This window comes from Drosophila serrata, unplaced genomic scaffold, assembly GCF_035046125.1.
Source record: "Drosophila serrata isolate PLE 108 unplaced genomic scaffold, ASM3504612v1 contig_233, whole genome shotgun sequence".
Lineage (NCBI taxonomy): Eukaryota > Metazoa > Arthropoda > Insecta > Diptera > Drosophilidae > Drosophila > Drosophila serrata.
In genome coordinates, this window is record NW_028257131.1 from 612,987 (window position 1) to 634,800 (window position 21,814).

The 21,814-nt window shown below is 39.9% G+C and overlaps 3 protein-coding genes across 3 annotated transcripts; all 3 read left to right on the plus strand.

Annotated features, from left to right (window-relative positions):
* Nucleotides 1–5,138: 5,138 nt before the first annotated feature.
* LOC110188059 (salivary glue protein Sgs5bis) lies at nt 5,139–5,813 on the plus strand. Its single transcript, XM_020957608.2, has 3 exons — nt 5,139–5,381; nt 5,442–5,630; nt 5,693–5,813. Exons 1-3 carry the CDS (start codon nt 5,156–5,158, stop codon nt 5,716–5,718), a joined length of 441 nt encoding a protein of 146 aa, XP_020813267.2. The 5' UTR covers nt 5,139–5,155; the 3' UTR covers nt 5,719–5,813.
* A 328-nt stretch (nt 5,814–6,141) lies between these two features.
* On the plus strand, nt 6,142–7,525 carry LOC110187991 (Salivary gland secretion 5). Its single transcript, XM_086830307.1, has 3 exons — nt 6,142–6,538; nt 6,604–6,809; nt 7,277–7,525. Exons 1-3 carry the CDS (start codon nt 6,178–6,180, stop codon nt 7,523–7,525), a joined length of 816 nt encoding a protein of 271 aa, XP_086686433.1. The 5' UTR covers nt 6,142–6,177.
* An 11,596-nt stretch (nt 7,526–19,121) lies between these two features.
* On the plus strand, nt 19,122–21,467 carry sll (adenosine 3'-phospho 5'-phosphosulfate transporter 1). The gene is made up of 4 exons (XM_020957186.2): nt 19,122–19,645; nt 19,709–20,762; nt 20,839–20,964; nt 21,040–21,467. The coding sequence occupies exons 1-4, from the start codon at nt 19,599–19,601 to the stop codon at nt 21,208–21,210; spliced, it is 1,398 nt and encodes a 465-aa protein (XP_020812845.2). The 5' UTR covers nt 19,122–19,598; the 3' UTR covers nt 21,211–21,467.
* Nucleotides 21,468–21,814: the final 347 nt, after the last annotated feature.

The window sequence follows — 21,814 nt, forward strand, 5'->3', positions numbered from 1 at the left end:
ATTATTTACCATAATTACTATGTATTTCTTAAAGTGCACACATCGTGAGAGAGTCCAAAGGTTCAATAATTGGAGTGTTTTGAGGGCTCGTGAGTTCAAGAGTTCGCGGACTCTTTCAGGTGAATAATCGAGACCTTTTTCGCCCCGCTCTCGTAATGGTTAATTGCACTACATTAGTGCGTAATTTATAAGGAAGCGCGAGTGGCGTGCGAAAACTTTGGGCCCTACCCGCTCTCCTTTGGGATCCTGGGATCTGGGATATTTATGCTTTGGACGAAAACATTTGGCCTGGCAATAATGCCGAAAGTGCCAAGCAGAGACTCGTAAATAGCGACTCCCTCAAGTCCCAGTCTCAGCCTCAGCCTCCTGGCCAAGATAACCCCCATCACTGTGTCCAATTCAACCGCCCCATCCCAGATAAAGGCCATTCGGCAAACCACCCCTCGTTCCCGATCCCCGCCTAATAGCAGACAAGGCCGCATTGGCCCCCGGGGACCACACAATTTCAATAAATATTTCACTGCATTAGCCAGCTCCGGAGGCCTTGGCCAAAGCCTCGCAGCGCGTTGCGCCAAATTGCTTTTTTGGTTTGACAATAACGTGCATTAAATGTTTTGGCCATTATCATTTCTGGCCAACATCTCCATTAGCCAAGGCAAAACTGGAGCCAAGTCATATGGTGACTCAGTTTTGCACGGGGAATAATTTATAATTTTCCTAGATTTATAAGATATATTTAAAATATTTCAATTTGAATTTGCTTTGTTTATTAAAATAAAATACAAGTATGTAGATTTATTTTGTTTTAATTTCTCCCTAAATCATTGATACGTTTTCGTATGTTTATCTTTCAGAAATAATTGATAAAAGGTTTAAAATATAATATTAAAATTGCTCTTACTGAATAATAGTTCTCATTAACATCACCAACCATGGTCATTATTAATTATTATTCATTTTTTAAATGAAGTATCCATTAAAATGTTATAAGACTTGAAAATATGAACCTACGTCCTTTGATCCCCACTTTTCCCCGATAACATAATTTTGATCCTTCGAAATGGAATCTCCAGTGCTATCGCCAGTAAGATAGGTAAGACCACATCACAAACAAACACATTCTTTCCATGTTACTATCAACCCACCAAAATCAGATTCCTTTTCTGTGTTTCAAGTGGAGTTCGGTTAGGAAACCCTTTTGAGGCTTCTGGCGAAGCCAATCCGAAGGACAATGGTAAAGGGGCGAGGACAACTGCAATTGTTGCACTCTTTGCTTGGCTTCCAAGTAAGACAACCGCAATGCGAATAGTTCCCTTTGGCCGACAAAGCAGCACCTTGATTGCTAACTAACACTGCCAACTGGGCTCAACCGAAGAGAGAAGCGAACTGAGGAAAGCTTTCTTTCATTTACTGGCAATAAATTTTCATTTTCTTGGTAAATCGTTCCGTTGTTGCTCCAGCTCTGGATGCTGCGGCAATTGCAGTTGCTCCTTTCTGACATTCTGGCGTCGATTGCCTCTGCCTGGCACATATGCCCGCATTTTTGCACCACAACAATTTGGTTGGCACAGCTCATTGTCTTCGAGCTCTATGGCAGAAAGTTTACAGCAAGGGTTAGGTTGATAGCAACGAATGTCCTTGTATCAAAAGATTTATATAAATTGGATAAGTACAATATGCATATATACTAAGGTACACATATGTATGTTATGAACATAATAGTTGTCCAAGCAAAGTATTTTACTTGCTACTCATTAAAACAATCAGTTTCTTGTAGGAAATTTATGAAGGGTAGTACGCGAAAGGATCTTAGGATTCCGGTTATATTTAATACTATTTCCTTGACCACATCTGTGCCGAGCTTTAGTCATAGCTGCAGCAGCAATTGCAATTGCTCACAAGTTATCCCAAGTGGAAATGGCTCAGTTCGTACCGCCGTTGTTGTTGGTGTCTGGGCTGGGAAATCGCAATAAAACAAAAGTGATTGTCAAGTGAATGCGCTTGTACTCCCACAACAGATACCCATATATAGTCCTGCGAACCCCTGCTCCAATGATGATATCCCTTTTGCCCGCTATAAGCAATTCATCATGTGCGCTCTCCTGCGTAATTCGGAGTGATTAAAAATGTTATTCATATGCACTTGATTGATGGATGCGAGTGAATACAATCGTTCACTTTGCGACTGATTTGTGGTTGGAAATCCACCGAATTATTAATTGAAATGTGTTGATATTTTTCAGGTCCTACCCAGTGCCTACTCACGCTTATTTTTTTAAATGCTTAATAAACATAACTCCGTTTAGGTAATTCCTTCCGCCGCAAAGCCACACGCAACTTTCGGCCAAAAGTCGACTTGGCCAGCAGCACGCACACTCACTGCCATAAGGGCAGTTAATTAAGGGTGTGAACTGGTTGAGTTATGCGTGGACTCCTTGAAAACCCCCGCCATTTTTCCACCGACCTGTCAGGACCTCAACATAGAGGACGGCCAAATGGGCAGTAAATAATTCATTAGCGGCTTTTAACAATACATTTTTGTTGGCCAAACTAAATGACCTATCCGGTCAGTTCATCTGCAATGCACAGAAAGAAAATAATGAATAGATTTATTTTATATACTACCACAAAAAGGAGTTGGGAAACGTATATTCGTATTCACAAATACAGCTCCTTGAAACAAAGATTATATTAGTTTTAACTTTTTATCCCTTTTAAGTATCCTTTCTGCGAAGTATGAACTATCTTACTGTTAATGGAAATAAAAATTCTCTTTAATTTCTCTTAGTGTCCATAAGTCTCTGTTGTATTCTTTTAGTTGGGCACTTATTTTAATGAAGCGGCAGCTAATTAGCTGCAACGGCTGTGACCTTTGAACCGGTGGCTTCATTAGGCCAGGAATTCGTCGCTTTGTACTTTAACGCAGAGCCGCGATAAGAAATGTGGCTAAGAGATTGCCGCTGAACCACCTGCGCATTACAACAGACAAACAATGTGGCTCTGTGCTTTGGCACATTTCGCAGCGGCTGGCAAATTAAAATGCAATAACTCTTCATCAGGTAGGAAGGGGACCTTCCCTCACATGTGAGTTGGCCAAAAGGGGAAATGTGCTATAATTGAAAAATGTGGTAACAAGACGCTCGCTTCATCGCTCCACCACCGAGGGTCGCCGTGTCGGGCCTAATGAATGCCTCACTTTTTTCGTGTCCTACGCGGTTCGCCTGGTTTTTGCATAAACACGCGAGGAGTGTGTCGCCTTCGCGGCGAAGAGGGTGATAAATGCTCATCAGGCTTTAAGACTGCGCTGGCAATTAACTTTTACAATGTTGTTGAAACGTAATCAAGTTGTCAGCGGCAAAAAGCCGCTGCCTTGCCTCGCAAATTATACTCCTAATTACGAAAAAGTTTTCTCAGCGCGGAAATTCCCTAGGCCACAAGCTGTCAGCAGACGGAAGACTTAGAAGACGGGGAAAAGCGGCTGGCTCTTGACTCTGGGTCGGGTGGAAATCCACTCTCATTGGCTAATCCTGGGGGATCCATTCGACTAATGCCCTGCCAGCGTTGCCCCCACCAAGAGCTCGCGATTCAAATGTCTCTCAGTTGTCATAACAAACTTGGGGACTTTCATCAGGACTTCTCTGAAGAGATACAGACGTGGGCGCAATAATATGTATATGTTAGTAATATACAACAAAATATATATTTTTTAATGAAAATTTGTAAATAAACAAAGGTTCTTCAGGTATATTAAGCATAATAACAAAAAATTTAACATTAAATAGCAATATTTACAGTAAAGCACTAGAAGTAAACCCATTATTTTGGTAAAAATAAGCTATAAAGGTTATAAAACTTTAAAAAAAATTAAGAGACTATATGAATTTATTTAAGAGATCTTGGAATGTCTTAATTCCAATTTGTTGTAATTGTTAAGGCTTAAAGATAATTCTAATACTTTCTTTTTACAAGTATTATTATTTCGATCACAATTGTTAATCTCTTTCACCCTGCCCCACTCTCGATTGTTTTCTTTTTTTAACAAAGATGAAAAGCATTAGCTTTCCCCCAAAGTCTTGAGTTACAGTTGCCGGGAATTGACAATAAGTGGCATAAATTTTAAAATTTTATTTTTATCGCATTGCGATTTTCTTTTCCTCTGGTCTCTGTGTGTTTTGTGTGTGCGAGTGTGCGTTTTAAGTCACATTTAAGATACTTGGCTGGCATTATTGACTTTCGAGTTGATAAAGTGCCATAAATGTCACCCCATTAAAAGCGGGGAGCAGCCAAGGCAAGGTAAGTCAAAGGTAAAAATGCGCGGCCTCCCTGAGGGTTGCTGCTGGTTGTCCTGGCAAACACTCGTTTGGCTGAGAGGTGAGAGGGGTGGCGAGAGATAAATGCAGTTGCTTGCCAGGATAATGCGCCTCAACTCAATTGGGAATTTCGAAAGTAAAGTTGAATTTCATGTTCGGCTGCGGCAATTGTCACAGATGGTTTAATTGATGTAATTACATATGAAATCCGTCAGGATTTGCCCCTCTCACAGGCTCTCGTCCCTTTGGCCCCCGCCGTCTCTTATGACACTTTCCGTTTATTATTTTATTATATTATCATACACTTAGCAGCAGGAGAAGCATCATAATCATAATCCAGCCATTTGGGGTTTGGCGGAAAAGGGTTAATTGAGTTGTTGTTTGCCTTTTGTTTTATCTGCTTTTCCCGCCCTTCACGACTCTCCTCCTAATGAGCTAATGACAACTGCGTGTAATTATTTTCACCAACACCGAAAACCGGAAAGGTAAACACGTAGCATTTTATGTGGCTTTTCGCCCAGTTTCTATTTGGCTATATTTTATGAGCCTTTCCAGGGTTTTGAGAGCCTGTTAAACGGGTTGCCTCTGGGGTTGGGGTTTCCGACCTATTCCTGTGAATCATTTAAAAAGCTGCCCAGCTAAATATAGTTGAACAGAATTTTCCTACGAATTAAGCAAACATTTTAACAGCAATTACCTATTATTGGGCTTGTTTGCTCGCTCATCGATAAATTCATCTGAGCAAACAATGATGCTCCTCCCAGAGAGCTATAAAAATGGAGCACAGCAGCCGAAACTCCAAGCAGTAGCTGTATTCCCACACTCTGACCCAAATCCTAGTAAAGATGTTCAGTCCGAAGTTCCTTCTCCTGGCAGCAGTCCTTGTGGGCGTGGCCCAGGCCACATTTATCATCCAGCCAGTGCCTAAAAAACCGGTGCAGCCATCCACCAAATGCCAAATCTACTGGCGGGAACTTAGCTGGGCTCTCGAGGATTGCGTCTGTCGATGCTTTCAGAACGAGTGTCTTATGACAGAGAGGAGCGCTGAACGGGAGAAGACTGGCCAGACTCGTAAGATTCCGATCAGTGATATTTCCCCAAATATCCTTTAAAATTCAATTACTCTTTCAGCTCTTGTTCCCGTTTCTGAGAAGGTCTGCAAGAAGTTCAATCGGAAGAAGTGCCTCCTTGGATGGCCTGTGATCGCCTACTTCCCGATTCCCTCTCCCTGCGGCTGCAATGGCAAACCAGGAAGCCTTGAGACCAAGAAGTTTAAGAGTTTGTGCCTACTAAACAAATACTCAGTGGAGTGTTCGAAACGTAAGGAAAATTAGTAAATACTATAAAGAATATATAAACCAATTATTAAACTTATCTTACAGCCTACATCAGCGTGACGAAGTGCTAAGATCTACCCATAAAATCTACTGGAACCCTTGGAAACTCGATCGGAATTTGCTTATTGTTAAATTGTTAAATAATAATAAATATGAACACTGCAAATGAATCTTTATATTTACAAAGGGTGTATCAATAATGCCTAAAACGTTACCTTTAATTTTATTAAATATATTTATTTTACTTAACTTTTAATAGCCTGTTTTAAGGGGAATGCACCTGAAAATAAGCTTTTGATATTCGGTCAGTCAAGGTTAGGTAAATAAGCAAACATATATTCGCGTGCACCCTAAAGCGCACGTTCTGCAAACATTTTGGGTTATTAATATATGGTTTTTTTCCGATGCACAAAGTTAACAAAGCTAAAACAGCGCAGTGTAATTTATATAAAAAGCCCATTTTGTGGCTTTTATGGAACAGTTACAATCTTAACCACTTGAAGTCTCCGTCTTCGTTATTTTGATAAAACATGATAAACTTTAAATTGCTAATTTTGGTGTTGTGTGTTGCAAGAACTTCCTATGCCTGTAATTTAGAAAGCAATCCTGAACCAGTACCAGAAATTGAGGTACCCGAAGTTGAATATGCTAAGGTGCCTGACGATGAAGTGGAACCTGAAGTTGTAGACATTAATGTGCCTGAAGGGGGAGAAAAGCCAGAAGAGGAACCTATAGTGACCGTAATCAAAAACAAACCAGAACCCGTAGAAGAATGCAATCTATTTTATAGAAACTATCAATGGGCCCTCGTGGATTGTGTCTGCTGCCCATTCCAAAACGAATGTCTTATGAAGAAAGATAACGACAATCGAGTAAAGGATGGTAAAAGCCGTAAGTCAAAATCAAGCTTAATTTTTTAATCGAATAATTCAATAAGTTATTAAATAATTAACCAGCCCTTGTACCCGTCACCGAGGAGCTCTGCAAGAGCTTTATTCCCAAAAAGTGTTCTAAGAAATCCCCCGTAATAGCTCAATTTCCCATACCTGCTCCTTGCGGCTGCAATCGAAAGCCAGGATCTATTGTCACCCAAAGGTTTAACAGTCTGTGTCACCTGCTCAAATTCTCAGCGGAGAATAGGAAACGTAAGAAAAAGATTCAAGTTAGATTCTTAAGCTATACTGATTTGATTTCTGTATTTACAGCATTCTTAAGTTACTCGTACGTCAAACCCAGAAAAATGAAGAGAGGACGTCCTTAAATTTGATATTCTCATATTTTTATTATTCATTTTATTGAGGAAATGGTTATTTGTTTAAAACTTGTTATAATATGTTTGAATAAACGAAAAAATGTTTAAAAAAAATATTATATTGCCAAATTTAGATTATTCTTAAGGGCATTTAGCAGGTTCTTACAATACATTTTAAAATGTCTTTTACCTTGCACTTACATTTAAATATAACCCCAAAAGGTATTCATAAGCAGTGTGTTTTTGACCCAAAATATTTACTTATTTAATTATTCAGTAATAAAAATAACCCATAACAGCAAAAATCAACTGCTCAAATAAAACTTTACTCTCATGATTACATATAAAAAGCCCTTTATCATTGCAAAACCCAACAGAATCCCATTGAAATCCAGTGGTTCGCGTTCCATAACAAAATATGTTCCACATCAAAGTTTTCATCCTGGTGGCCATCACCATATGCCTGGTCCAGAGTTGTTCCGGAGCAGGTCAAGAGCGGGTGCAGCAAGTCCGAGTGTTCCGCCTGTGGCAAACCAGAGGGATCCTGTGACTGCGTCAAGAACTGCGGTTGTGGCGGACGTCCTCGCCGTTCGCGTTGCTCCTGTGGCGGTTGCTCCAAGAACTAATCCAATATTGTAAGCTACAGTTTGCTATGGTTTACCCAATACTTATTTTTCCATATTTCAACCCAGGACGGAAAGCTGATGCCTCCAAGGATTCATTGTTTTTTAGACTGTTTACTGTTTACTTTTCCCTTTCATTAAAGTGTTGCTGTTACCTCTCGTCAAACTTTCATCTTTTCTCGCACTTTGTGCGCTCAATTGTGAAGGGAGCGCTACAATGAGCAGACAATCATTTTCATTGCATTGATCACTTTTTTATTCATATCCGTTCACTCGTTGGCAAAGTAATGTCTTTGTTCTTTCCGCCATGCTTTCTTGATTTCCCCAGTTCCAGGTCCGCAAAGCGAAACAAAAGAAAAAGTAATCATATCCGGATCCCCAGTCCTTCCCCCCCCCCACTTAGGTAGGGTGATATATGTATACCCTTGCGTTTCTTTTCTACGTGAATTGCTTTTCCGTCCTCTTTGCCGAGTCTCCTGGTATTCCATTTCATTTCCCGGGTTTTGGATTTTCTGAAGAGTATAAACGCAGATAGCTGGAGGTCAGGGCTGGAGCCCACCTGGACGACGCAGGAGATGGCCGCCTAATAACCCTAAAAGCCTTATCGAGTCATTTAGTATGAAAACAAGCAATTAAAATGATGAATATGCAATAAACGTGGATTGTGTATGCAAACACACTCGCACACAACCACTGCCTCCCAGAAATAAAGGACAATTCCTTGCGCCGCATACATTTTATATGCTAATGAGCGGCTCACAAAAACGAAACTCGAAATTTTTTTTTGGGGAATTAAAATAAAAGGGAAAAGGCAAAAGGCGAACGAACATACATTTGCCTAATGAAAATAGCACCATTAAAATGGGAAAAACAACTTTAGATACCGAAATTCGAAACACGGCGGGTTTTGGCAATTAAAAGGATACGAATGGAACAAGCTCCTATCAACTCCCCGCTGACTCTGACGAGGACTACGCATGGGCCATATACTCTCCGTGATCGTCTAGCAAATTAGAGATTGGCACGCATGTGTCGTCCTTTTCGAGTCCTGGAACTCCTGGTTCATTGACCGCCGATGCGGAGGCAATAAAAGTAAACGACTTTGAAAAACTTGGCGGCCAGTTTTATAACTTAACGAATTAGAGCAATTTGGGCAGACGACTATAAAAACGTCCGGAAAACCGCAGAGAGGTATGTTGAAAATATTTTCCAAAAACATTTTCAACAGCGCGTGCCAACTCAGGTAAAAACTCTGGCTAAAGCCAGGGGTGTGTTTAATAAGCCACGACGAGGTTGGATAATAGAAGACGGGGAGGATCCATATCAGTGGAAAATTAAATGCATTTCGAGGACTGAACAATCAAGAGGGAATTGGGAATAGCTGGGACGAGAGATGGAAATGTAGCAGACACACCCATGCACTACAAAAAAATATAACATATAGTCAAGACAGTTTATATATAAAAATTTCTATTAATCCCCCTCAATTTACCAGGATGGCTTAATGCTCCGACAATCTTCAAGTCTCTTTGAATAAATAAACTTTTATGCAAAATAAAATGAATATGTGAACATTTTTCTCCGTGAACCTGACCACAACTCAGTTGCATCTTGCATCACAAAACATATTAATTAATACGAGGCCTATGCGCCTGTCAGTTGTCAGTTCATCAGATGCGACTCGGGTCAACTCGGGTCGGGTCAACAACTTAATTATATTGCGCCACTCGAGCCGGGATAATTATGCATGTGTTTTGCATTTGCAACTCGAATTTATTATTTGTTTCTCGAATTGTTTGACCACCCCGCCCCCGGCCACGCCCCACTTTAATTTGATAATTGCGATTGCGTGTGCATGTGTATATATATACTTTTGGGGGAAATGGGAGAATGTCCGGCTCGTTAGTCCGTCTGATGGGTTAATTGGCCTCTAATTTGTTGCAAATATATAGTGTCGACAGTGTGTTCAAATTACAATTACATCGGTGACCGCAGCATAATGCATTAATGCATTTAACCGCAATTTAAATTCGATTTGCTATTTCTAAAGGGAAAGAGTCTGAGCCGAAAAACTTGGCTAAAGCCATAGAAAAGTGGCTGATTGACAATTGGCCAAATGAAATTGATTGATGAGACATCGCAAATGTAGCTAAAACTTTGACAGATTGCTCCCAGCCAGGATACACAAAAATAGCAGGACCCAGAGCCAAAACCAGATCCTTATCGGGTGGCACGAGTTGAGCACAAATATTGTGACAGAAAAGGGGTCGTCCTGTCGCCCCGAAATGTAAATGCTCGAAATTGCTGTGCGTGCAGCTTATTGACATTAATGTAACAATTGTCAAAGGATTTATTAGCAGCCCGAGGGGATGGGATGGCACCGGGGTGCGGCAATTCGGGGCGACTCTAAGTGCTATCAATCATTTGATTGATATTAATGAGCTCGAATTTGCATTATTCCAATGAGGATCACATGTTTTAGTTGTTCAAGTTTTGACATTTGCCAAATGTTTGCATAAATTTCAGCCATAATTAAGTTTGCAGAGCACGGATTTCCATTATCATTTCCATGCCCCTACAATCGCAAATTCAATTCAGAAACGACGACGACGACTGGCAAGGAAATAAATTATACCACAGAAATCCTTAGAACCGAAACAGAACGAACAGAAAAGAAAAACTCAAACTCAAATGTAACAAGAAGATCAACAATAAAGCCACAAGAATACAAATTACCAGGCCACAAAATGCCAGACAACAAACCGCATATCCTGGACAAATATGGCTATATATACACTCATATATGTATATGTACAGTGTACACTCCCTCACTTACTTACCCAGCCATATAAATGCACAGTTTGTGATGCATATAAAAAGCGGAAAGCAAATTTGAATTTTTAAATTAGTTTTGTTAACTTTGCCCGTTGTTGTGGCGCTCTGGCAGAGAGCCTGGAAATGTTTAACGACTCGTAAGGAAATTGCAAAGTAAAATGTCTTCAGGAATTCCACATTTTCCGTATACGTAATAAAAAGCCAAAGGAAAACGGCAACAAACACGGCAAAGAAAAACCACAAGATGGCGTTGAGTGGGCGTCTTGGGTGGTGGTGGTGTTTTTTTTTCGGGTTGGGGATGCCAGCTTTTGGGGGTGGTTCCTTGGCAGCCTGCTGAAAATGGCGAATTAAATTTGAAATTGCGGTCGGTTGTTAGAGGAAAGAGAGAGCACCACAAGTCAGAAAGAGAGAGAGAGAGAGCGAAGAAAAAGGAAAATGTCACAGCAAGTTGAGGTAAAAGTTGCGTCTGGCATTGCTTTTGTTGTGTAAAATATGGAAAAATGTCTCCTTGCCGGATAATGTGCGCTCAAGGTATGCGACTGCTGCTTATGCATACCAAATGTGTGTGACGACCCCAGGCGTACCCATCCCCTCCTCATCCCCTAAGCACCCTTAGTCCCTCACCTCAGTGCCATATGAAGCGGCAGCAAGTTTATTTGTTTTGTCAGTCGGTGCACGCAGCTCGGAGACCAGTTGATGGCTCGGAAAATAAGCTCAGGGCCCTTCTCCTGCTGGGATAAGGATGCCCACTGTTGCCTCATCTCATTTGAAATGCAAAGCAGCACTTTGGAAAAAGAAAAAACAAATTAAAATCATATTATATGTACCTAATAACCTACAGTAATATCAAATTATCATTCACGGCTTTATGCCAATCAAATTCTGTATATGCAAAAACATTGCCTATCATGGGATATTTGACATAATTACGTAAAAATATATAATTTAGTTTTTGAAAGCAGCATAGTGATTTGTTTATAAAATCATAAATAATAAGTTAAATAAATTCAAAGTGGTAAGGGAAGATTGTGAGTATTTTTTAGTTAGTGTTTATACGCAACAATTATTCAAACACAAAATACTCAACTCTTGATATTATTACATTTGATTTAATTTGAGTTACAAATCCTTTTGGGAAACCGTTTGTATTATATTTATACATAAAATATTAACTTAGACCTAAGAACTTATTTATATTAACAATTTTATTGATATTAATCCATTTATCCATCTCTATTCAACTAATTACTAATACCAAATACATGTGATAAATGTAAAGAAATAAAAATTAAATGATGGCCAATCAGTACAAATAGAAGAGCCCCTAAAAATACACCCACTTGGGCACACACACATGGCTACCACATAGTCAGAGCAGACAACAAAAAGATAACACAACAAATCGCAAAGAAAAAAGGAAGAATAGAAGGACTTTGTGCAATTTATTTTGCCAAGTAAAATTACTTGTCGCCTGGAGGGACGAAACTGACACATGGGCGGAGATCCCGTGGACTTTCAGGGAAAAAGGACATACTGCTCTATATGTTGAGGGGTAAGGATGGGTGTTCGCAGTGCTCAAATTGGACAAACAACAACAAAGGCGATGGCACACTCAAAGTGAACGCCATGTCACGGAAAATATTAAAATTAGCATTAACATGTTTCGTTTCGTTTCGTTTGTGTGCAGCAAGGAATGCTCCTCCTGCTGCAGTTCATATTTTGCCTTTGGTGCGAAATGTTGCAATCAAAAATTGGCTGGCAACCGTCGTCCTTCGCCCTTCGTCCTTCGTCCCCCATCCTTTTTACCGCCACAGAAAAGATGAAAGGCGCCAGTTGGATTGGAGCGGGCCATAAAGTGAAATCCGGAAAACTTTTGATGCTGTTTGCCACTTTTCACATTTCCCTGTCAACATTCGTCCTGCCCACAGTGTGCTCCTTTTCATTTAAACTTTTTTGTTTTCTTCATTTTTTTTCTGAACTGAACTGTTTTTGATTTCGGAACGGGTCGAGGACATGTATATTTTGGCAGTTTCTCGGTTTGTCAGTCAATTTCTTCAGATTCCAGTTGATAAAAACTCTGATTGGCTCCGGTTCGTTGTAAAGAAATTATCATATTCTTATACAGTGCAAAAATAAATGGTACAAGAAATTATTTAAAGATTAAAATTTAAAATGAAAGGTATAATAAAGCATAATTATTTTGTATATTAAAAATATTTCTTTCAACGCGCTGCTTATGATGGAAATCATGACACTTATTAGTTTTTAAGGCTGAACTTGAGTCTTAATTTGTGTTTGATAAGCAGAATCAAAATATACTTTGTAATCTACCAATTATGATTTAAGAAGATTATTTTTTATTATTTTATATTCTATGTTTAATAAATATTTAATCTAAAATTCAAATTTTAATAGAACATTCTTTCTGCATGATTACTTCTGACTGACGAGCAGCAGCCGCTTCTCAAGTCTGTCCCTGAAAAGTTATCCGTCTTGGGATTGGGATTCAGGGAGCCTTCCTTTGCATACAAATGGGCGATAAAACTAATTAAATGTGCCAAGTAGGCGACTTGCTTTCCATATCTGTTGGTGGATTGTATTTTTCATTCCATTTCACTGTGGCACAGATTCTGGTTGGGGCGACGGCTTGACAAATGGATGTGGGTGTCAAGGAGCTTTGATAACTCGCCAGCAATGGCTGCTCTAAACAAATGGCGCCGTCAATTTCGAGGTGTGGCCTGTCCGAAGTTGGCGTGGCCTCTCGCAGGGAAAAGCGGGGAAAGCCGGGGGAAATGTACAAGCTAATTTTCATGCTCGGCACGCGCACAAATACGAATGCCAGGAGGTGGTTGATTCACTTGGTTGGCTGACTGACTAGCTGACTGGCTGACTGGCGGTATTTGAATAATTAAATGGCAAACGCAAACTTAATTGGAACGACTGTCTGCGGGCTCGAGTGCGAGGGAGCTGGCAATAAAATAAAAAAGAGTCCCCATAAAACTTAACTTGAATGGCGACCAGTTTGAGGGCATTACTGGACATCGCCTCGCAGCGCAGTGCGTGCCTATTTATTTAACAAATTAGCATAATTGTTCACAAAATAAAATTCAACTTAAGTACAAATGATGGCCGGCGCTGTTAATTAACATGTGGGTGCAGGTAGGACATCCCGGAATGGAGAAGCGCCTGGAGAAGGCATCCCGCGGCGCAAATTAGTTGTGTACGCCAATGCTAATTGCGAAATGGCATGTCCTGCGGCAATGAAAAGCTCGCCATGTAACTGCCCGTTGCCGGGAAAATATATGAAAATTGTTTTGACTTTAGATAAGCGACAAAGTCGACTCGGGTGGGGCTGAGTTGGGTACCTCCCGACCTCCCTTGGCCTGGGTTCGGGAATGCCGTGATAGAAAGGATCCTTCCTGCCAGCGGAACGACAATCAAATTTATGGCCTGCAGTTGAAGATGTGACTTAAGCGCCACTTGCCAAGTTTAATTAACAGTCTGCAGCGAGGACTCCGCACTCAGCCGCATGTAGTTATCAATAGAAACAGCAGGTCGAGTGTCCTGCGAGATCACATCATCAACCCAACCCAACCCCTTTGCGCCTCTGCATCTGAGTATGCAAGGATCTGGGCTTCTGACTCCGACAGTGCGGCTTTGTGTGTGTCCATCTGAGATAAGCTTTGTCGCCAGTTTGCTGCAAACACGCAACGACAACTATGAAGTTGTCCTTCTCCGGTTTTGTCCGATTTCGAGTGGCAGATACCGAGCTAGATCCCTCCATGGCCATGTGTGTGTTCAAAGGCAGTTTTAAGCAGCAAACACAATGACAAGTGGCGACGTCGTCATCATTATTGTCAGTGTCATTGTCCGGGGATTGCCTTTGCCCTTCGCTTTCGGCGCTGGCTTTCTGCTCGCATCCTTCGTCCTTTCGCCTTTGTTTAAAGTGTTAGCCGCCACACAATTGTCGTTGCTGTAGCCATTGAAAAGTTACTGTTGCCTTGCTTATCGCGCAAGCAATTTAACAAATGGCTCAAATTATTGGCTAATATTATTGAGCACGATAAGCGAAACTAACGGAATTGCCAAACATTATTGGCCTTAATCGAACTGGCTAAGTAGTTTGAACAAAGCGGCAGTGATATCTGTACATAGAATTAGTACAATTAATACACCATCCAATTAATTCACTTTGTTCTCTAAATTATGTTACGGAAAATTCATAAACATTACTGAAAATTAAAAGTAAAGTTTTATTTTTAATATATTTTTTAATGTAACACATGTAAATCAATGGATTTCCACAAAATATATACTATACATTACTATACATCACATACATTATTCGTCGAAATAGTACGATAAATGTATTGTTCTATCTTAAATAAATAATAAGAAAGAATAAGAAGATAATTCTTCTTCAGTGTTTTTCTGAATAAAATAACCAAATATTGAAATGACATTTTTGTTCACATATTATAATAAAATGTTTTAATTATTGTCAAAAAATACATTTTCAATGTTATATTTTTTCGCCAAAATAAATACTTTTAAAATATTTGTATTTATTTATTCAAAAATATAATATAATATTGCAATATAATTTCATTTACATTATCAGAAAACAAATAAGGTTTTGAAATCATTAAAAAATATCATTGTTTCAATTCAATAATAACATTAATATTCTGTTGTTTAAGGCAATATTTTAAATAAGTATGTATATATGTTTACTTATATTATATTTCTCTAGTTTTTAAATATATTAAGAGTTATTAACGAATTAAATGTTAAATAATTTACCGATTAAAATAATAAATGGAAGGAACTAGTCTTGCCGCGAACCCGTGCGGTGGCCTTGCTAAGCTTTCCGAGCTTTTCCAGCTTTTCCGTATGCGCGATATGGCGGTCACCAGCCACCCCCAAAGCATATGTATCCCTGCTCCGCATGTGTGTGTGCGTTCGACTCACGCACACTGATTGCATTAACACTCACACACATGCATCTGTGCGTTCGCCAATTATTATGAGACGCTGACATGTCACGCCGCTTTCGCCGGATTATGTTCGCCTGATCCAGAATCTACCACGAAAGAATGTGTACGAGTGTGTGACGGACAATACACGTGTCGCAGGCCTACACATGCAGCGATGCTGGAACGCACACAAGGACGAAGCCCAAGACACAGGAGCAGGCTCTCTACCTCCAGGCGTGCATGTGTTTGTGCGCTTGCGAGCGACCTTGAGCCGGAGTCGCCGCGTACTTAATGACGCTGCGAGAGCAACCCCTAAATCACAACCATCTGCAAACACAGATGGGAGCGAATTAATAGCACCAAAAGATTAAATTCTATCTTGAATATTAGTTTGCTAGACGAAATATTTTTCAATTTTAATGAAAACTAGTATAAAAAAAATATAATATTATGAAATTTCTGTATTTATTTATATTATTATTTAAATATTGTAGTTTTTAGATAACTTGCTGTAAACTTTGCAATAAAAGTACCATCAAAGGTTTGAAATCACTTTTGGCTCCAAAAAGTATGCTATAAAAATATGTTCTTATTGAATTCTGGCAAGCTAGATCCTTGCCGATGATCCAAAATGTTCAATATCGACCTAATCAGAATTATTTATTTATTTTATTTATTATTGCTTCATTTTAATACTTATTACTTGACCTCAATTGTGGCCAAAAACCACCACCACGGTCACGTCAATGTAAAGACGTAGTAACGGGCACTCCGGCTGGCGCTTCTGTTCGCCTGGTGCACTAAGGTTGCTCCTAGTTACGACGTAACTGTTAACCGGTTTGGCCGTCGGCCGCACTGCTCTCGCCTGTTAGCGTTATGTAATGGCCTCGCCCCGGTGGTAACGTCAATAAACCCGGCCCAGTCGCCGGCTATACTCCGCCCCGTAGATCACGCCCTAGTGCGACGACATGCGCACTGGCCCTGCCATTCGATGGAAGACTTGCGCCGAGTCCTGGTCGCCTGGTAATCCTTGGGCGTTACCTTAAGAAGGGTTAAACCGCTGATGGACACGTGTCTGTCTATTTGAACGCACCGCTGTTGTTGCTGCTCCTGCTGCTGCTGCTGCCGCCTGCAGAGGTTCTTGGCCGGGTTCTTTGCAAAAAGCACAAAGAGCCAGTCCGGCTGTTCGACGCATGTTTTGGGCGCCACCCAGTGCCCGTACTCGCTAATTGAAACGCTCGCTTCGCACCGAGGTTGGGTGCAGCCCACCCACTGGGCGGGCAAAACCACGACCCGTCATCCGCAGGGGCGGTGTCCCTGTCCCCGAGTTCCTGTTGGAGTGGTGAACAGTGCTGGTGGAAATAAACGATGAAATAGCTAATATCACTGAAGCAGAAAGCTGCACATATATATCTATGAGGTTTCCACATTTAAAAAGTGTGAATTTTCCAAAGGAATACATACATTGCAATGGAAAAAATCGGTTTTTTTGTCAAATTAAAAACTGACTAAACAAGTAATTTAATAACTAATATTTACTTGATGATATTATTTAGAAATCTTTAGTATATTATTTAAACTCATTGTTGTAAGCTATCGAATTCTGTACCTTTTCCTACTATAAAATACCCGAACTCGCCGCACTGGTGGTTGCAAATCCGAGGACACGCCAATGCCATCGAAACCCACCCCTAAAGAAAAATGCGGCAATGTCAACGGAACACACCCTCTTGCACACACGCACACATCCCCTTGATTTCGCTTTCATTTCACACATTCCAGAACCCGATGACGCGGGTCTGGTTGCTGTGCGCCTGGTACAAAACTTCAACCAGAATTTCCTTTCGTTTGACTGTAAGTATTCATGCTGCATTTAAAAGCCACCGTAATGAATGCAGAATCCAGAACAGTCAGAAATGAATCATATTTTTAAGATATCTAAAAGTCTCTAATCCAATCCTTGTTCTTTACCTATATGAATGACCACTTCTAAGGTTAATTTCTAACCAACCGTTTTAATTATAGAAATAACTTTTTTTATTGATTTTGTACCTTAAACATGAATGTTCAACAACTGGAGTGATTTTCAATCAATTTAAAAATTATAATCATTATTTAGTAAGCTTTATTTCTTTAACATTTTTTTTCATTATAGTTTTTTTTACAGAGTTTATCAGTGCTTTTGAACTAAATTATTTGTAAATATATTATTCCAGTGTTTTATTGATTAATAGGATTGTTTTTTGTTCAATATAAATGTTTAAAAAGGGATTTGAAATACTGCTCCTAAATTTTTTTATTATTGTTATTCGTTTAGTCTCTAAAACCTTTAAAGTTTTTGTTTCTTTACAGCACGAATTAAGCTTCGACGCACTGTATTAAAAATTTATTAATTTATCAACAATCTTATGGTTGTCAATTAGGAATATATTAATGCTTAACCAATTAATTGTATATTTTAAAGTAAATTGACAGCAAATGTGATAAGTTTTCTCTTAAGAGTACGTGTGTGAAAATAGGTCCTTAGAATCACCGCTAAAAAATTTTTTTTTGTTTTTGTTTAAAATAAATTTTAAGAAATGTTAACTTTAAAGCAAAACAATAAAAACAATAATTTATAAATTATATATGGGCAATTCTCTGGTGTCGAATGCGACATTCGTACGCATTCAAACTAAAAAAACACATGTGCCAAGACTTTATTTTATTTTTATAAAAATTGAAACGTATAGCTCTTGGTTAGCACTATAATTGGTGCAAAGGTCGATTTTGAACCCTTGTTTGTTTTCAAGATATTCACTAAAATGTACTGCGTTCGCACGCGACAAAAATAGAAGTTACATTTGAAAAAAACCAGTTTAAGCTCTGATTTCAGCGAAACGTGATGAAAAATTGTAGTACAATAAATTTTAATGAATTACGCAATGAATTATCTTACTAACGTATTTTGTTTGATTTTAAAATATTAAGTAGTTATTTTTTAAATTCAATTTTAGTACCGGTCGCACGCGACATGTCGCACGCGACATGTCGCACGCGACAGTTTGGAAAGCGCTAATTCAAACTGAAACTGTACGAATATTGGTGATCGGATATGTCCTTTTGCACTTAATATTGAATCTTTGGGTTTTTTATGTCATATTAGAAACCAAAAGTTAAAGCAAAATGGTTCGGTTTAAGAGATGGGCATCAAAACAAAACATGCCATTTTTTATGCCTTTTTTTGATAAAAACAACATTATTTGCGTTTGCGCGTGTTTGACATCGATTTTTTTGAAACTTATTTTAGAAAATGAAAAATTCTCTTAGTCTTGATCATCCTGACCAATTTTTAATGTAATCATGTTAAAAATACTCGTTTTTAAGCAATTTTAAGTTTTTGGCCGCGGTGAACGTTTCTGGAGAATTGCCCATATATATATATATATATATATATATATATATATATTGGCAATTATCAGAAAGTATATGTATTTCTAAGTATAGTCTTGTATTTTTAAATACTTTTAGTAATTTAATTTATAAATATTTAATATTTTTGCTTTTAACGGAAAAAACAATCAAATCATTATTTTGAATATGTTGTTGGTTTATGTCTAGGCTTAATGCCTATCCAAGTTATTCACCTTATATCTGTTCTTTCGGTTATACTTGCAGCCTTAAAACTCAGTCGCAAGACATGCATTTTTCTTTTTTTATTCTTCTATATAATCTTAAAAAATTTTATTTTTAATCTACTAGCCGATCTTTACAAACTGGAATTTATTTTGTCAGGTGGCAAAATCATCGATGTAATATCGATGACGGCATCGATGAGCTTCCACCTCTAGCGTTTGATTAATAGTTATTTTCTTTTTTTGTTTTGTTAGTTTTGTGGATGTGTAACTAATGCGGTGGCGATGCAGATTATTTGAGCAGCTGGCCTGAGTGCCGTGCCGGCTCTTGCTTGAATTCTCCTGAAAGCCTTCTCTGGCAGAATACTTCCCACCGCAGAGCAAGTCGCACGCACATCTGGCGAAAGATTGTAAACAAACCCGGAATATGTTAATTTTCGGCTGCTGATCTGCTTCTGCTGTGGTGTGCGTATATTATGCAAAAACTAGTTTGAGCGTCGCGCCGGTTGTTGAACTCTTGACACTTGACTTGGCGTGCCGGCGAAAATAGATAACGCCGGAGGGTTCAATCAGAATTTGAGAATCGGGGAATTGGTCGAGTCAGCAGAACTGCTGTGAGCTCAATACGAGAGAACCAGCGAAACGAGCCACATGTATGCGTACAAAATGGACGGTCGAGTTCCCGAGCTGGTCATATGGTTTGTATATTCCACAACTTCCCAAAGTGAAGCTAATCTTTTTTATATTTACTCTTCTGGCAGCTCCGTCATAGTGGTCAGCCTGCTGGTCATTCACTTCTTTTCGGATTTACTACGCGCCTCCCTAGGTGGCTACTACAACCAGGATGTGACGCTATCGCAGCTGGTAGAAGCCCAAAGTTCGGACTACGCCTGGCTGCTGAAACTCCTGGTCAACTGCTTCGGCTATAGCTGCGTCTTTGTGCCGGGCTACCTCATTTACAAATATGTGGGCAGGATCAACTACCTGGAGAGGGGCAACAAGAGTTGCCTGCACAAGGCCATCAACATGTGCATCACGGGGAACTCCAGCTACGATCAGCTGGACGCTGGAGGCAGTTCGGCGGATAGAGAGCGACCGGCGGTGTCTGCTGCGCCCAAACGGACGAGTTCCCAGGAAGCAGTGCAGCTATTGTGGTGCTTCGGCGGTCTAATGGTCTCCTATCTCACCTGGGGCGTGCTCCAGGAGAAGATTATGACGCAGCACTACCTCAACTTTGCCGGGGAGAGCGCCAAGTTCAAGGACTCCCAGTTCCTGGTGTTTGCCAATCGCCTGCTTGCCTTTTTCGTGGCCCTTGCATACCTGCAGTGGCAGCCCTCGCCCATTAGACATCGTGCTCCGCTATACAAATACTCCTACGCCTCCTTCTCCAATATAATGAGTGCCTGGTTCCAATACGAGGCCCTGAAGTTCGTCAACTTTCCCACTCAAGTGCTGGCCAAATCCTGCAAGATCATACCCGTAATGCTGATGGGTAAACTGATGTCCAAGGCCAAGTACGAGACCTACGAGTACGCCACAGCACTGCTTATCTCACTGGGCATGATCTTCTTCATGAGCGGCTCCGCGGACAGCAGCAAGGCGAGCGGGGTGACCACGCTCACAGGCATCTTCCTGCTGTCGATGTACATGGTCTTCGACAGCTTTACCGCCAACTGGCAGGGATCGCTGTTCAAGAGCTACGGCATGACCTCTCTGCAGATGATGTGTGGCGTCAATCTGTTCTCTTCCATCTTCACCGGAGCCTCGTTGACGATGCAGGGTGGATTTATGGACTCGTTGACATTCGCCACAGAGGTAAGTCTGTGAAATTACAGTTTATATTTAGTTTAATAGATAAATCCTACCTCACGTTATTTCCATCTACTTCCAGCATCCCAAGTTTGTGTTTGACATGGTTGTGCTTTCCATTTGTTCAGCGGTCGGCCAATTGTTCATCTATCACACAATCGATGTATTCGGCCCAGTTGTGTTTACCATTATAATGACGCTGCGGCAGGTGAGTTAATTCGGGAATTCGAGTTTGTTTACTCAACTGCGTGCTCACGAGGTATTCTATTTTTGTATCCCGCAGGCCGTGGCCATCATGCTTTCCTGCTTCATCTACCAGCACAGCATTTCGGTGCTGGGCATCTTCGGCGTTCTCATCGTTTTCGTGGCGATCTTCCTGAGGGTCTACTGCAACCAGCGCATGCGTGCCATACGCAAGCGGGCCGAGGCCAACAAACCGAAAATGGCTGTCTAACCGGAGTGGGGGATGGACATGCCTCGAATGTAACGCACAGACTTCCTAGCTCAGCCCAACTTAGTGTACTGATATCAGCTCATGGCGGATCGCACTTCCGACGAAGCCAAAATAGAGGCAGCTCCCCAGATTGTACAGTTTTGTTTCCTAGTTCTAAGTTAAATGTATACTTGTATCTTAACCGCAAGGGGTTTCAAAAAAGAATTATGTGCTTAAAAATTAACAATAAAAATATTAAACATTTTTTAAGTTGCAAAGGGATAGTTTTTTTTAAAAGGTTCTAGACCTTCCTGTCCCTTTTATTTTTAAACATACCTTACTGAATCATTATTTATTATCATAATATCACAAATTATCCTTATAGAACTTGATTTCACTTAACCATATATGTAGATTGATTTAAAGTTTAAAGAAATGATTCATAATCAAGCCCATTTTGGCAGTTTGTTAGTCAGTTTTCTATATGGAATATCTTTTGTTTTAAGAGAAACATTTTGTAATTTGAAGCTATTATTTACATTTAATTTAAGTGATATAAATTAGCTTGTCACTGGATTCTGTCTGAGAAATAGTGTCTCAAAATGAAAGAGGAAATTGATTAATG